Source organism: the organism of the source record quoted next, unplaced genomic scaffold, assembly GCF_019419815.1.
Source record: "Pyrus x bretschneideri cultivar Hongxiangsu unplaced genomic scaffold, Pyrus_bretschneideri_v1 Contig8, whole genome shotgun sequence".
NCBI classification, from domain to species: Eukaryota; Viridiplantae; Streptophyta; class Magnoliopsida; order Rosales; family Rosaceae; genus Pyrus; species Pyrus x bretschneideri.
The window spans coordinates 322828-339553 of NW_025999820.1; the positions used below are offsets into that span (position 1 = coordinate 322828).

The 16726-nt window shown below is 36.3% G+C and overlaps 1 protein-coding gene across 1 annotated transcript; it reads left to right on the forward strand.

Moving 5' to 3' along the window:
• Positions 1-14727: 14727 nt before the first annotated feature.
• On the forward strand, positions 14728-15986 carry LOC103930413 (36.4 kDa proline-rich protein-like). Its single transcript, XM_009339751.3, has one exon. The coding sequence runs from the start codon at positions 14768-14770 to the stop codon at positions 15677-15679; it is 912 nt and encodes a 303-aa protein (XP_009338026.2). The 5' UTR covers positions 14728-14767; the 3' UTR covers positions 15680-15986.
• The last annotated feature ends 740 nt before the right edge of the window (positions 15987-16726 follow it).

Genomic DNA, 16726 nt, shown 5'->3' on the forward strand with positions numbered 1-16726 from the left:
TTCGCGCGTTAATTTTTTTTTTTTTTTTTACATTCGTTTTTCAAAAAAAAAAAAAAAATTTCCATTCACTCTTCAATTTTTTTCAAACCACATAAATACTTAATAAATCATGAACTTATTTCATTATACCATTTGTGCATAATTAATTAATATACATATTTATTAAAATGCATTAATTTTATTCATAATAAACATTAAGTACGTATTTAATTAAACTTTTCATACTAAAAAAACTTAAAATTCAGATCTAATTGTTAAATAAGTAATCAAATTAAAATAAAAAACCTATTCTACTCATCTGTAAGTAGGGTTCTTGTTGTAGTTCTGCCACGCGTTGATTATCAAACTTCTACTCTTGGAAATGCAACTTGAACATGTTGTCAATAGCCTTCATCAGATTTGGGTCACTTTTGTCAATGTCCCAATTGGGCTGTCATGCAAAAATTAATAAATCAAAAACTCACTATTATATTATATTTAACAAAGATTATTATTTAACTAATGAAATAAACACATACAGCTAACTCATCAGTCATGTGCATCATTAGCTCGTCAGGGATGGCTCTCCAAGACTCCTAATCCGCAGCACATTTGGTATGCACCAATGCTCCAACCTCGGACCATAAGCTGGCGCACTGTTCTGACTTCACAACCTTTATTACTTCGTCAGCATTGATTCAGTAACAGCTACGACCATAAGTGTGTCGGACACATATCGCAGCAAATTTCTTCTTCTCTATCCACAAAATATATTTTCATAATACTGAAGCTAAATAAAAAATTTATACAAAATGCAAAATTTACAACACAAACCTTGTTTGGAACCTTCGCCATCCGTTGTCTTTGATGAACGCACACCACTATCAGCCATCATACCAACAATCAAAGAACGAATTGATTATAATCTGAAGACTTGGTAAGCGTTTTCCGAAACAAATTGTGAAGAATAAGGAGAGCAAAAGCGCACATTTATAGGAAGGTTAGGGACTTTGAGCAGCTAAGACTTTATCGCGCAAACATCTGCACTAAATACAGTATTGATTTCTTTGATTCAGATGCACCAAATACGCTGACCTAAAACTGAAAGCCATTTGCAAGGTTTTGCACATCGACAACCTTTGTCATGCAAACGTTCTAGCGACGAACATGATAGATTGTAATTATGAAGTTTACATAAACATAGATATCTATGTTTACATAACGTTCATAATTACAAACAAATTTTCAATTATAATATTTATTCTAAAAATAATTAAAACCTTAAATAAATTAATATTATATTCCATTCAATTATTTAAAAAGCCAAACGGGAGTTAAAGTTTAATTAAGTCCAAATACATAACTTATAAAAAAAAAAAAAAACCTTAAATATGATTATTGTCCTAAAATCATAAATTTAAAACTACTAGTTCGATAGTCCTCCATTCACCTCGACATCATAACGCCACCGCTTGTAACCTCCCTTCAATGCCGCCTCCATCAACTTCATCAACTCTTCGTTCGTATCGTCATTAAGAGTATACTTACATTATTACACATATATTCAAATAATTAATTCCAACACAGTTAAGTAATGATCCATCAACGGTATACTTACTAGTAATTGATCCATCACTGCCTTCTTCACATTTTTGGGCACATATTTCCAAGAACGCCACTTAGCATAGGACAATTATTTCACATGGCACACTTTAGCCGACAAATGTGGGAGACAAAGCCGAAAGCTCCCGGCTTTCCATAAAGCGTGTGCATATTTGTCGAAAACTCCCGACTTTGCAGAAAACGCGTGCCACTTGTCAAAAGATCTCAGACAGAGCCGCATCCGCGCTACTACGTGTCGTTCAGAAAGCGAAGGGCATCGTTCAGAAATCGAAGGGGCGACTGCTCAGAAATCGAAGAGGCAAATTCAAAGATCGAAGAGTCGTCACTATTTCAAAAAGCCGGATTTGCGGGATCAAAACGTTTGTTGACAACGGTAAAAGAACAGTACCACCACTTGCTATTGAATTCCCTATATATGTCGACCTTCATTTTTTGGCAAAGCAGAACTGAAGAAAATGCCCAACTCTTTCTCACCTCTGAGGGCACACTCCCAGCAAAGCCTTTCAAAATACTCCATTCTTTCTTCTTCCCCAAAGATGATACCAGATGCCTGGAGTACAGATGACCCAGGAGGAAACAGCACCACAAATACATGTGCTGATTCATTCACCGCTTCTTCAAAAGCAAAGGTATCTCATATCATCAAGGGCAAAAACAAAGGTATCTCATATCATGCTCTTTCCCTGTCTTTTCCTTTGTCCTTGATATTACTTGCATGACAAAGTGAAAGAAGCAATCAGCCGGCACTTGGAGTCTATCTGGACTCTATTCCCTGGTTGCTTACCTAGCTTTGCCGAGCTATCCTCTAACCCTCTTCAATACGAATTGGAGAGATTGAACAAAGAAACAGATAAAAGGAGGAAGCTCAGACCTTCGGGGGAGACCAAAGGAAGCCTGCTACCCAGTTCACGAGTAGCACAAAGGAAAATCAACGATGGGAGTAGCGCATTTCAAGAGTAAGCCTGTGGAATCACTCAAGATGAAGCCTCACTGCAATCACCAAGGAGAAGATGGAATTTACACTCCACAACCAGATTTGCATCTCTAAAACTCTTCTCTTTGATAGATACATTCTGCCATGTTTAGTATGTTTAGTATGTTTAGTTGTTGTTTTATATGTTTTCTTTTGTTTGGTGTGTTTTAAGCTTAAAACATTGAGGACAATGTTTGATTTAAGTATGGGGGGTAACTAAGTATGTTGATGCAAAATTGTTGGATTTTATCACCCATAACTTCAAGTGTTGTTCCTTGCTGTTTTAAAATGTTTTTAAACTGTTTTAGTGTGTGTTGACTTAAAAATCCGAAAATACCATAAAAATTTGAAAAATTGTTTTGAAAAACCCAAAAAGAGTTGTTTTTATGTGTTTGTGTCGTAGGTCACCTTCCAACACAATGATGAGGATTTGGTTTTTAATTGCATGATGGTTAAAGAAAGTTACAAACATGGATGGACGTTTGATATACTCTTTGGTTTATGCTTGGTTGTCGTTATAGTTTACGAATTCACATGTAATCACAAATAATAAAAATTAGTTTTTGTAACATGCTTGAAGGAAGGAACTCAAACAAACGCTACATCCCTGTGAGACTTGAGCCTAAAAGTTATTTGGAGAGTAATAATCTGTGCGTCATTGTTTTCTAAAGTCGTTGCATGATCTCATTATTCTTTGTTTGGTTACTACTTAGAAGGCGTTTCATCACTTAGTTCCAAATGCTAGAACTCATGCCCATTTCATTCAAAGCATGTCATTGATTTGCATACCACATATTCAAGATGAAGTTGTGTAGTGACTACCATCAAAGCCAAACAGCCATGTGCCCTTCACTCATTTTGTGTTTAAGTTTAACCCCATTGAGCCGTGTTAGCCCATATTCTTTGTTAACCCGCATTATCCTCACCTAGCCTAGATTAGGACCATCCTTACCCTTGTTCTTGAAGCATAGTAAGCAAGGAATTCCTTTTGATTAATGTGTTGCAGGAAATAAGTGTGGGGGAATTTTTATTGATGTGAGTTGATGTGCCATAGGCACGGCTAGAAAAAGAAAAAAAAAAAAAAAAATTTGAAAAAGAGTTCCAAAGTATTGTTTCTTGAAGTAAGGGCCCAAAACAATGAATTAGGCCCTACAAGTTGTTTGAATCTCCCCTAATTGTTTAAAAGTTGATTTCTGCATTCTAAGGGAATTCTAGGTCTTAATTTCATTACTTTACTTATTATTGCTGAAAGAACTTTTGTTTATCCCTACCTTTCCTTGTTAGCCAACACCCCAAGCCCCGTTACAACCCTCTACTTCTATCTTGAGTGTTGTGCATTTCAATTGTGGAGTTTGAATTTGGTATGAGCATATGGTGTCACTGGTTCTCGCATCTAAGTAGTAGCATTCCATTCATGAGATCATATCTAAACACGTTTAATTACTCCAGAAAGTGCATTCTTTGTTATAACCTATGTGAGTGCTAGTCTTTCATGTTTACATCAATCTTCTCACATATAACTAGTGTAGGGTGTGTAGTCAGAAAATCTGAGTGAAAATTGAGTGCATAACTAGTGAGGAATTGAGGGAATTCTCTAAGGCATGTTACTACATGCAAAATGTGTTTTAATTGATTAAATGCGAACTAGTGAATGGTGACTATGATTAAGTATGTGCTTGAGGGGAAGTAAGACTAAAAGCTATGTGAGTAATGATTTTTGACATGTCATGTTTCATTGGAAATCCCTGAGGCAACCGTTGGAAGGTTTAGGTTATGTTTTGTTTATTTTGTTTCAGCTTGTTTACTTTAGTTGTTTTGTTTTGCTCGAGGACTAGCAAAAGCTAAGTGTGGGGGAATTTGATAGAAGCATATTTATGCGCCTTAGTTAGCTAGTTCTTATGCATTTTTGTTATGTTTTCTTCCTTAAAGTAGTCTTTTAAGCTACTTTCATGTGTTTTCAGGTTTAAAGGACATATTACATGAAATGATGCAATTTGGAGCTTTTGGAGCAAAACTGAGCTGGAATGTGGTGTATGTAAATGGAGCACGAGGAATGAACGTGGTTGAAGGTCAAAGGAGTTCAAGAAATGAAGAAATGAAAGTGAAGAGCAAAGAAGTCGGAATTGGCAACCAAAGTTTCTAAAGTTGGAAGTTTCTATTCTTGGAGGTTTCCATTGTCGTGAGTTTCTATTCTTGGCTTTGGGCTTTTAGATGACCTAAACCCTAACTCTTTGTGGACCCTAAGCCTATGCCGCACCTAAACCCTAACCTTAGCCCATTTTAGAGCCATTGCCGTGGGCTTTAGCCGAAGTCCTTTCCCTTGCCATGCAAGGGGGGGCATTTTAGGCCCAAAATCCATGCATTAAGCCCTTCACCCTAATTCTTCCTCCTAATTAGTGCATCCCACCATTCCATTCCATAATTTCCATTAGTGCATCCCACCATTCCATTCACACTTAAATGCCCATTATCCCATTTTTTTAGCTTTTAATTCCACACCATCCCATTATCCTTTACATCCACTAAACCATGCATCCACATTCACCTAAATAAACCCTAAACTACATCCACTAAACCATCCATCCACCATAATTCCCACCATCCACACCTTTTCCCTTCCACCAAATACCTTAAACAAACATCCATTAACACCCATTCTATTCCTATAAATACCCATTCATTCCATTCACCAAATCATCTCATTTTCCATTGTAATACACAAACACTTCCCCTTCTCCATCTTCTCCATTTCCACTCCATTCCACACTTCCATCCCCCCAACCAACCTATCCTTAAACCTTGTGCTACAACAACGAGGAAGAGAAGAGTGCCTAAACGTTCATACAATTCAAGTTTTGAGTTGTTGGAATGTTTAGGTGTTTCTTTGATTTCAAAGTTTCATTTTAATTCTCTTTGTTTTGTACGTATGAGAAATGGAAGAAAAGAGTGCTTAAACGTTCATACAATTCAAGTTTTGAGTTGTTGGAATGTTTAGGTGTTTCTTTGATTTCAAAGTTATGAGGAACTAAACCCCCTTTAGCTAGGGGGTGATTCGAAACTATGTTTATATTTGCAATATGAATTGATTAACTTTCGTTGGAATTTCATAAGTTGTGGATTCAATTTGTTTAACCGTTTGATTGATAACTTATTTATGAATGTTTATTAAGAATGCGCGCTTAATTTTCATGCATAAATATGACGCTAAAATATAAGTGATTTTCACCTAATCGTTATGAACTTATATTCACAAGTAGTGGAGGTTGCTTATAAACAATCGCGTTAAATGAATTCTTGGCACGAGTTTCATGCTCATCATAGTAACGAATGCCTCGTCAACACTTATAGTTTTCATAATACTTAATGATCTTTGATTGTATCTTTATTGTGCTGTTCACGTAAAGGACTTTTGGAGAATGTTGTGAATTGCGTTGCGCAAACCCATCCAATTCATTAACTTAAGGAAAACTTGACGGTTAATTTAAGCGGACCTAATTAATCCGGAGTGATGAGTTTCATAATTTATCGAAAGACCAACTGAGAATCAATCTTGTATGCAAGTATAACATGTGTGGAGAAGAACCCCTTAGCTAGCCTTCATCCCATTCATTCCATCACAAATTCATATTTACATTCCGCTTAGTTTATTAACTTGTTTTGTTATTTCAATTTTCGTCAAATCAAAACTTTCCCCCCCCCCCCTTTACTTTCTTGTTCTTTAGTGCTTAGAATCTGTTTAGTTTATGTTTTAAAGTATTTTGAATCAAGCCATAATCTTCAATTCGTCCAAAATTAGTTTTGAGTCTTTTGGTTTGTCTTAATGTTTTAAATTTTAGTTTTGCATTCTTTGAGTCTAGTTTAGTGTTTTATATTGTTTTTACGTTCTTAAGTCAATTTAGAAGGTTTTAGCAAGCCCTCCTAATCCCCGGTCTAGAACGATCCCTCACTTATCCATTCTACTACAATTGTCAAACGAGGGTTTAATTTGAGTGTCAAGTAATTCTCGCATCACTGGGCGATGTGGGATGTTACAATAAAGGTTGGTGTGCACACTCTGATCCTTGTTTTTATCCTCCATCGCAACATGAACAATATTATGAATAAAGAGAACATAATTGTGAAAAACAAGGAGAGTAGAAGCACATATTTATAGGAACTTTAAGGGCTTTGCGCGATGAAGGCTTTGTCGGGCAAATACCCGCACGAAATACAGTCTAGATTCCTCTGATTCACATGCAGTGAATGGTCTGACTCAAATCTGATTGTAACTTGCGCAACGAAGCCTTTGTCGCGCAAATGTTCCTCTGATTCCCATACGTTGAATGCTTTGCCCCAAAAACTGAACAAGCTTTGCGCAACGAAGGCTTTGTCGCGCAAAGGTTCCAAGCGAAAATCTTTGTTGCACATTTATTTTCGCACCAAAAAAAAAAAAATCACCCATGGGTTTCTTACTGGCTTTGCGCGACGAACATATTGTTGCACAACGAACTTCTCCGTCACGCAAAGTTGACCAACGTTGCGCGACTAAGATTTTTTTTTTGTTACGCAAAATGTCTTTGCGCAACGGATTTTGCTTTGTCGCGCAAATAGGTTTTCCTACTAGTGTAATGAAATTTCATTCACTGAAAGAAATTGCCTCTATTTAAATGGCCATTTTTCTCTATCATCAAATTTAGAGGTAGTCTCTGAACCTTAGCTCAATCAAACTTTGGTCCTTGAACTAAAAATTTGTGAGTACTGGTCCTTGACTTGTTATAATGTCAGTATGGTCTTGACTAACTCTATTAAAATTTCCATAAATAAAGTATTTAGAGGGACAAATGAACTATTACTCCACATTATAACAAGTTCAAGAACCAATGCTTATGGATTTTTAGTTAAAGGACCAAAGCTTCATTTGGACTAAAAACTTGGAACTGTTGCTCCAATAGTTACCCACATTTCATCTAATTTGTGGTCATAAGTGTCGCGCGCCTAGACCAATCCCATATTCAGTTGGTATGCTAATCCCTGATAGTCTGGTATAAGATTATAGATTGATTATAGTCCTTTGACCTTATATTTATATCAACATTATATTCCACATCATATTTATTATTTTTTTCCTTTTAGTTTAGCTATTTCTTTTTTACTATAATATAATTGTGTCAAAGGAAATTTTTCTATTTGTGTTGTAAATTTTTCGTTTTCTTACCTCGTTTGAAATTGAACTACCATATTTGAGGAGGATTAATTACATTTATACCCTTTGAGGTTTATCATGTTTTCACAAGACCCCCCCCCCAATGTTTAATGAGTAACACTAACACTCCTTGAAGTTTTAATTTGCTTTCACATCACTCCGTATTTCCTCATATATTCAGGGGGTGTATTCAATTGGAATTTTGAGGGATTTTAATTCTTTAATGAATCTAGGGGTATTTAATCAGGATTTTAAGTGATTATTTGAAATTCAAGGTGTATTCAATTAGAATTTTAAGATAGTTTATTAAAATCCTTAGAAATCCGGATGTATTCAATTAGGATTTTAAAGAAGTTTATAACATTTAAGGTCTATTCAATTAGAAATTGATTTTAAATAAATTGAGAAAATTGAGGAATTAGAGAGAATTGGAGAGATTTCGTAGTGTATTTTAAACATCCACAAATCTCAATTCTCCCCATGAGATTTTGAAGAAATTGAATCAAAATTTTATATGAAATCTCTACAAATCAATTAAATTCCATAAAAATTCATGAATTTATAAATCCATTAAAGTCTCAAATTCTCAATTTTTTTTGTCTCAAATTCTCAATTTTTTTGTCTCAAATTCTCAATTGCATACTGACACACCCCAACCGAGATCAGGGCATGCTGGCCGCCACGTGGAAGTGACGTAACCATGTGCGCAATGCAGAAGCTAAGAAATAATAATAAAAGTACGAATAAAAACAAACCTAGCTATACACAAAGTAAATAACATACATGTGCAAGCGTAAGTGTGAAAAACCAAGTTCAAAGCACGGAAGACCAAGCGCAGTCCGGGAGAAACAACACTAAGTAAACACACCCAAAGGTGGTCCTACACTGGTGATAATCAGTCAGATAAGCCAAGAAAATCCTCTGGGGAGCCACCAAAAGTGCTAGCCAAACTAGAACCTGGAGGGGCGCAAAATAGAAAACGTGAGTGGGCAAAAACAAAGCTTCTCAAAAATCATTTCATAAACAAAGTTCTAACCCCTCGCCGTAAAACCTGTATACTTCCCAGAAAAATATAATATACACATATATATAAATCATGCTCAGAAATATGCCATGTCAAATGCCTCTAAATAAAATACAAGTACTCAGGTAATGTCAATCCATGCCATGTAATCTGTCAACCGGAGTTACCTAACGTGACCTGTACGGCTGAATCTAGAGCTCAAATCTCCAACTCACTAACTACACCTGCACACGAGTTAGAACCACCTAAAGTAGTCTGTACGACAGGACTGGGTGTAAAATAAGTACGCTTAAGTGCTACGATCATGTGAAGACTGGGCAAATAATCGCGGGTCACCTACGAGTCGGAACCACCTAAAGTGGTCTGTATGACAGCACTATGCACCTAACTTGGATCCAAGATGAGCATGTGGTGCGGGAAGTGAACATCACGTGAAGGACTGTGCCCAACTCTGGGCGGGAGCACTAACACCGGGGGTGCAAGTTATGAGCTCTCTATGCATCTTAAATCACTACTAAACATAAACATAAATCATAACTTACCTGGCACTTACCTGTGCGTCCGTAGCACCAAACATATATATCTATGCAACTAATAATGCATAATTAAACGGGCAACCAATAATGCATGGCATATAAACGTATGAACGTTTCATTTCACTTCCTGGGAAAAACACAAGTATCTAGGTGTATACGGAAAACCAAAAGCCCACTCACTGGTATGTAGAAGGGTCATAACACCCTTGCCTTTAGTGACTGCGCTCGTCCTCGGGATAGGTCTCACCTATATGCGAAACAACTATAAAAACGTTAATTTTAAAGCACATAACCAACATTACGAAATAACTTCTCATACAATGCTCAAATGGGGTGTATGAATACACCAATGTGATCTACTCAACCTCACGAACATCTCCATATTTTTAAAATAATTTTCTGACACCGCACGCGCCCCCACGCGCCGGCCAAGGCACAGCCACACGCGCCGCCCACGCGCAAGCACGTACCTGGCACACTGACGGCGTCAGTTAACATCGTCAGGAATATTCCGTTAAGTCTAACTGATTCCGTTAACGCCGTTAGGAATATTCCGTCCAAACTGACGGAATATTCCGTCCAAACTGACGGAATATTCCATCATCTTCTCCGGCCAACCTCCGGCCCCGTCGCCGGCGTCAGAAAACCGAGAAAATTTCTAAACTTGATATCTCATTCGTTTTTCATCCAAATTTCACAAAATTGTAACAAAATGAAGCTTACAACAAGAGGAACAAATCCTTACCACTTTCAAACACTAAAACCAACGGAATCTCGCCGGGAAAACACCACTAACTCCGGCCAAACCTGCAACTCACGATCCTGATGTCCAAAACCTTCAAACGAACCACCCCGAGCCTCCTAAGGACCTCACCAAGCTTCCTACAAGCTTGAAATTCCCAAAAACATAAGAATTAACGTGTGCATGAACAGTACCCCCGATTTACACCTCTCGGGTTCGACATGAAAATGAAGGTTCCCTTACCTGAAATGGGTATGGTTGAATTCCTAAGGACCTCACAAGCACAAATATGTCGTTTGTTTCCTCGATCCGTGAAGATTTCAAAGGTTTTTGGTGTTGTTCGTACGAAGAAGATAGGAAAGGGAAAGTGAGAGGGACTCGGGACAGGGCAGAGAGAGAGAAATGAGTGTGGTGTGTGTGTGTGGTCCAAAATCATCCAACCAAATTCCAAAAACGATCACACACCGAAACAAACATACTAGGGGCAAAACCGTCATTTCAACCCTACGGTACGAAAAGTCCGGGACGGGCTGTCACACATACACCCTCCTTAATTACTTAAAAATTAAAAAATGTTAACAAAAATTAAAAAACCCTACGGATCTTATTTCTCTTCCATTTCCAGCCGACATCTTCCAAAAAATAATGCTGCCACCAAAAGACGACTCCTCTCCTCTCTGTCGCTTTTAACCACCTCAATCCCGCCCAACACTCCTTGATATTTTGGTCTTGAACTGGGGTGGGGAGAGGCCATGAGCATGAACATATAAAATCAATTTCATTTGGGAGTAATTATATGCTGCCCGCAGAGATTTTATTTGTTGAGAATTAATAATGAATGATATGGGCTACAACTATTAACTATTAACGGTTCTAGTGCAGGAGATCCAAGCACTCTCATCATCTCATGGCTTTCATTAAAATCAACAGGGGTTGGAACTAAGGCAAGCATAAATTAATATATGGGTTAATTACACTAGAAGAAGATGAAAAAGAGCGATTTTCTTCATGAAACTGGAGAGCACCGCCAATTCTCCGCTACCCACTCTGTTCATGTTTCTTATCCAATAACGACATCGCTAGCTCCTTCATTTTGAAATTTTCTTGTCGACATCAACATCTCTTTCACTCGATCTATCTTAAATTCGTACTTTCTAGAAAATGTTCTTGTCGACATCGCCATCTCTTTTGTTCAAACCTTTGGGATTGTTCAATCAAGAAGAAGATCAGGAGGGGGTTGCTGGAAATGAGGGGAATGGGTTTGTGGGTGGTGGTACTGTAAAAACAAACATAAAGTTAGATGATTGGATTCCAATAGGATTTTTCATTTATTGTTTTTTATTTTAATGTCTTGGGTAATTTTTATTTTGTTTAATTAATTAATTATAAGGGTATTTGTCTTTTTATAGACTGACTTTTTTACAAATTTGTGAAAGTGAATTAAAACCTTAATGGATGTTAGTGTTACTTATCAAACGTAACGGAATTCTGAGAAAATTGAATAAACTTTAAGGAATGTTTGTGTAATTTACCCTATTTAAGGACCAACCGGACATGCCTTCCATACATTTTCAAATTAATCAGCTTGTTTTATCTTATTATTACTATGTCACATGTCAATATGTCAATTATCGCCTCTTTTTTTTATTTTTATTTTATATTTTATATACAAATAGGCCTAAATTAAAGTGCCCAAACAAATATAAATACATGCAATACAAAACTTTGTCATACAAATGAAAATAATGACTAAGGTAGTTAAGCAAAATATTTGCAACTAAATTAATGGACCTAAACTGTCGTACCTAAATATTGTACGATACAAAAATTTAACATACAAATGTAAATCCCCAGTGTCACGTGAAACTGGATGGTATTTGTACAATATGGGTAATGATAGGAAGACTAAATTTATAGATACAGTTTTGGAAATTAAAGAACATGCAAGTTGATAGTTAGTTTATTACTTAAACATTCATAAACATGTTTATTTCTAATGGTGACACATTTTTTAGTTTGCAAATTTAATCTCCCTAACATTATCCTTGTACAATAAATATGGCGTTAATTGATTATAGATATTTCTTTTCTCTTTGAGAATTGACTTAGCATTAAAATTGCCATGTACGGGATACAATTATCTAGCATTACAACTGACAATAGGTAAGAAAAGAATGGCAAGCTTGTAAATAAAAGCAAAACCTATACATGTATGGAGATCATTGCAGACGATGTGTCTACGTGTTTTATAAGAAGGATCGAATTCAGGATTATAAAACCATTCATATTATAATCCAAAAATCATGTTATTTAGGCCATAATAAATTAACACCATGTTAAAAGAAAATAAAAAATAAAAATAACACCATGTTCAATGGCAATGTTAAATCCATGGCTCCTTCAAAGCAACGCTTTTCATATTTCATTAGGTTTTATCCTTTCCAATCCTGACGCCGATATATAGCCGAATGCTTCTGCTCCACATTATTATCTGGCCAGATACTAGATAAGCGAGTGTGGTAAGCAGCCATTCCAAAATTGAGGTCGGTACTTTTGGTGTTTTCTGATAAGTGTAATGCCTAGAACATCTGAGATTTGTGGAAGCAGAGCTTCTTCCTTTGATAACCACTTTGTTTTTTGTTTTGTTTTTTTTTTTTTTTAGTTTTCATTTTTATATTTGAGATAAAAATCATAAGAGAAATGAGAGGTATAGTGGAGGATTGATGGTAGGGGATGGGAGAAATGAGAGATATAATGGAGGAATGATGGTAGGGAAAATATATGAAAGAAATGAGGGATATAATGGAGGAATGATGGTAGGGAAAATATATGAGAGAAATAAGAGATACAGAGGATGTAGAAGAAATAAATGGAAAAAGACACACAGTTTCAAAACTAAAAACAAAGTGTTTTATGTTGTTTTCGTTTTTATGATTTTATTTTTGTTCATTATTCTTTATTTCTTCACACCCTTGTTCTTTACTCCAATATACTGTACCCCATATCTCAAATGCAAAAGGGAAAACTAAAAACGAGATAAATATCAAACAAGTTGGATATAATCCCTTTCTTGACAAGAAGCTGGACAACTCTTTACATCCTCACATATGAAGCTAGTGGGCAAGTAGAATTGAATCGTGGAAGGTTTAAGTTAGATGAATTGTTTTTCAGTTCAGATTTCTTATCAGTCCATATTTGTTGGTTTACTAATTTTTACTGAAAATTTGTTATTACCCCTTGAACCTATATTTTTCTATACTAAAACCCATCTCTTTTTGTTTTCTTGAATAAAGCACATTGACTCCAACTAAACAAATTCTTTCACTAATTTTGACTTTTCAAATTATGTATTTTCCGAATGCCTAAACTACCCCTATTAATACTTGGATGAGGTTTTTGGATCAGTTACTTGCTATATCCATTTAATTAATGTTATATATTTTACAAAATAATTCATGCTATTCATTGTATATTCAATGTATTAACTATCAAATTGTTATAACGTACCGATTGAAAAATAATAATACTAATTTCATAATTTTGTGCATTAAATATATAAGTTAATTTACCTACCAACACAACAATAAACCTAAAACAGCTTTGCCTAATACTCCAATCCCTAATACACAAAACAAAAGCTATATGTTCGGCGCAATACCTACAAAATAGTCTAATTTACCTATTCCATCAAACCAAAATTTAAAGAGTCTAATTTACTTTCAAAATGGTCTAATTTACCTACATGATTTATGTGCATTAGATTAAAAGTTTATTTAATTGCCTACAAGCACAAACCCACAACATTCGAGCATTATCTAATATCACTATTTTTTTTAATGGGTAAATTAATTTAATATGTAGGTAAATTAGTATAATATTTGTATGTAGGTTATTACATGATTCAAAATGAAGGTAAATAAGTACAATATTTTATAAGTAGGTAAATTAATTTGTATGTAGGTAATTACATTATTCAAACAATATTATTTCCGTACAAGATATGTCTTTTTTTAATTTAGTAAATTAATTTATATATGTTGCTAATAGTTATGAATCAAGAAAGGTAAAATATCCATATGGATTTAATTGCTCATCATAATTAGGATGAGTAATAACGTTTATTGACCAAATTAGGATTTTGTGGCATAAGTTGTAAATGTATTGTAATAGTTGGTCATATATTTATCTACATGGCAGTCTATTTGAAATTTGAATTTTATTTGAATGTTTAAATTTAGGTGGGTTTTTATTTGAAAAATAGGAGTTTCAAAGGGTTATATCTAAAGAACCCTAATTTTTATAACGCCCGCGCTAATTTTTAGAAGCCATTTTTTCACACTTGAGATCGATGTCGGCTGCTACATATCTTTCCCTTGATTCTTCGAAACACTTTGGCCAAACTAAGACACTAAAAACTAAGAGGCTTAGAATTATTTTGTGCCAAATAATAACAGGGCGTCCTTTTTGTTTTGGTGCTGTATATTAGAAATTAAGCACATAATACAAGTATGTACAAAAGTTGAAATGGCCTTACTCTCCACGTCGCACCGCAGGCAACAAGTGACAGGTGGATCCAAAAACACTATATTGCGTGATCACATGGTTTTCTTTTACACATTTTGATTCCAATAATGGCACAAATGCTATAAATACCCCAGCTTAATTCTGTTCAGCATATCCACCACCTAAAAACTCATCCGGGAAGCATATGATCAATCAGTCACTTCCTAAGGAGTATCAGTATCTAGTTCAAAAAATGGCTTCTTCTAAGGCAGTTGCAACCATTGCTCTTCTGCTGTCCCTTAACCTCTTGTTTTTCACTACAGTCAGCGCAACTCGTTGCCCTTCCCCTCCCGAAAGCTCTCCACCCACAAGTTTCCCTCCTGCAAGTTCTCCTCCTGCAAGCTTTCCTCCCGAAGGCTCTCCTCCCGAAAGCTCTACTCCCGCCAGCTCTCCTCCCGGAAGCTCTCCTCCCGCAATCTCTCCTCCTGCAAGCTCTCCTCCCGCAAGTTCTCCTCCCGCAAGTTCTCCTCCCGCATGCTCTCCTCCTGCAAGCTCTCCTCCCGCAAGTTCTCCTCCCGCAAGTTCTCCTCCCGCAAGCTCTCCTCCCGCAAGCTCTCCTCCCGCAAGCTCTCCTCCCGCAAGCTCTCCTCCTTCAAGTTCTTCTCCCGCAAGCTCTCCTCCTGGAAGCTCTCCTCCCGCAAGCTCTCCTCCCGCAAGCTCTCCTCCCGCAAGCTCTACTCCGGCAAGCTCTCCTCCCGCAAGCCCACCAGATGGAGCCTACTGCCCTCCAACAAGTTCTCCTTCCGCAAGTCCTCCATCTGAAGCCTCTTACCCTCCCGCAAGCCCTCCAGCTGAAGCCTCTTGCCCTAAGGACGTCCTTAAGCTAGGGGTATGTGGCAACTTGTTAAATGACTTGGTGAACATTGTTGTGGGGACCCCACCAAAGACCCCATGCTGTAGCCTCATTGGTGGACTTGCCGATCTTGAAGCTGCTGTGTGCCTTTGCACTGCCATTAAGGCCAACGTTTTGGGCATCAATCTTGATGTGCCAGTCTCCTTAGGCTTGCTTTTGAATTACTGTGGCAAGTCTGTCCCGAAAGGCTTCCAATGCACCTAAGAGGCATGATCTTCTCTCATCTTCATGGATGCTACTGCACTAATTCCACAGCTTTGGGTTTGGTTGCATTAATATAAATTGTGCACGTTTCCTTTAAAATGTAATTGATGTGAAATGTTCCCTCTAGGAAATAAAATTAGGGAGGGAAGGGTTTGAAACTATTACAATAATTTAGGGAATTGGGGGAGTTTTGAACCCAAGATGCATGGGTAGAAACCCAACACCTATCCTTTAGGATACTGGACCATGGAACATTCTTATATGTTTCTTGTATTTCCCTTTAAATTAAAAACTTATTATCTTTTTAGTCTTTGAGCATTGGTGGTTTTGTATTTATGTTTTTTTTATTATTTACAAAATGATAACATTAGTTGGTTAAATTGTTAAATGTTAGATGGGAGGGAGATTGGTTGGGGTCGAACTTACATCAGAGTACATAAACATTTATTTCCTTTTGCCATTGCGAAAAAGCGCCATGCTGGTGGTTTTGTATTATTGATTATTCAGATATATATTTCTCCTCATTTCAACAACTAATAAAGAAAAAAGTTAATATGGTGCTTGAAATATGTGATCTAAAATCAAATATAATAACATTAAACAGTATTCGACAAAATAAGTCTGGCAAAGAACATTTTCATTTAGCGAAATGACTTTTGCTCACTTTTATTCTCCTAGAACACCTCTGTTTATTTATATCCCTTAATTTTTATTTTTTAATCCAAAGATCAGATTTAAACCAAGTGTGCATGGGAAAAGAAATGACATGTGAAAATCATTCTCCTCCGTTTATATACCTTAGTAGAATTACCACTCGGTGAAAAGCGTGAGCCTGCCTTCCGTACATGAGTCATTTTAAATAAAGTTTTGGCTAGGTCTATCATGCATGTAAAATTACACAGCTAACTGAATCTGGTTTATTTCGAGAACAAATTAACAAAAAGTATGAATAAGTATTGAGTACATGTAATACAGTGATTCATTCAGATCTAGGTAGAGATCGATGAGTTCTTATTAAGCACAGACAAAGCCTTGTGGCACATTCCC

What these genes read in the sequence shown, in the direction of transcription:
- LOC103930413 (XM_009339751.3), top strand. Translation starts at nt 14,768, where the DNA reads ATGATCAATCAGTCACTTCCTAAGGAGTATCAGTATCTAGTTCAAAAA.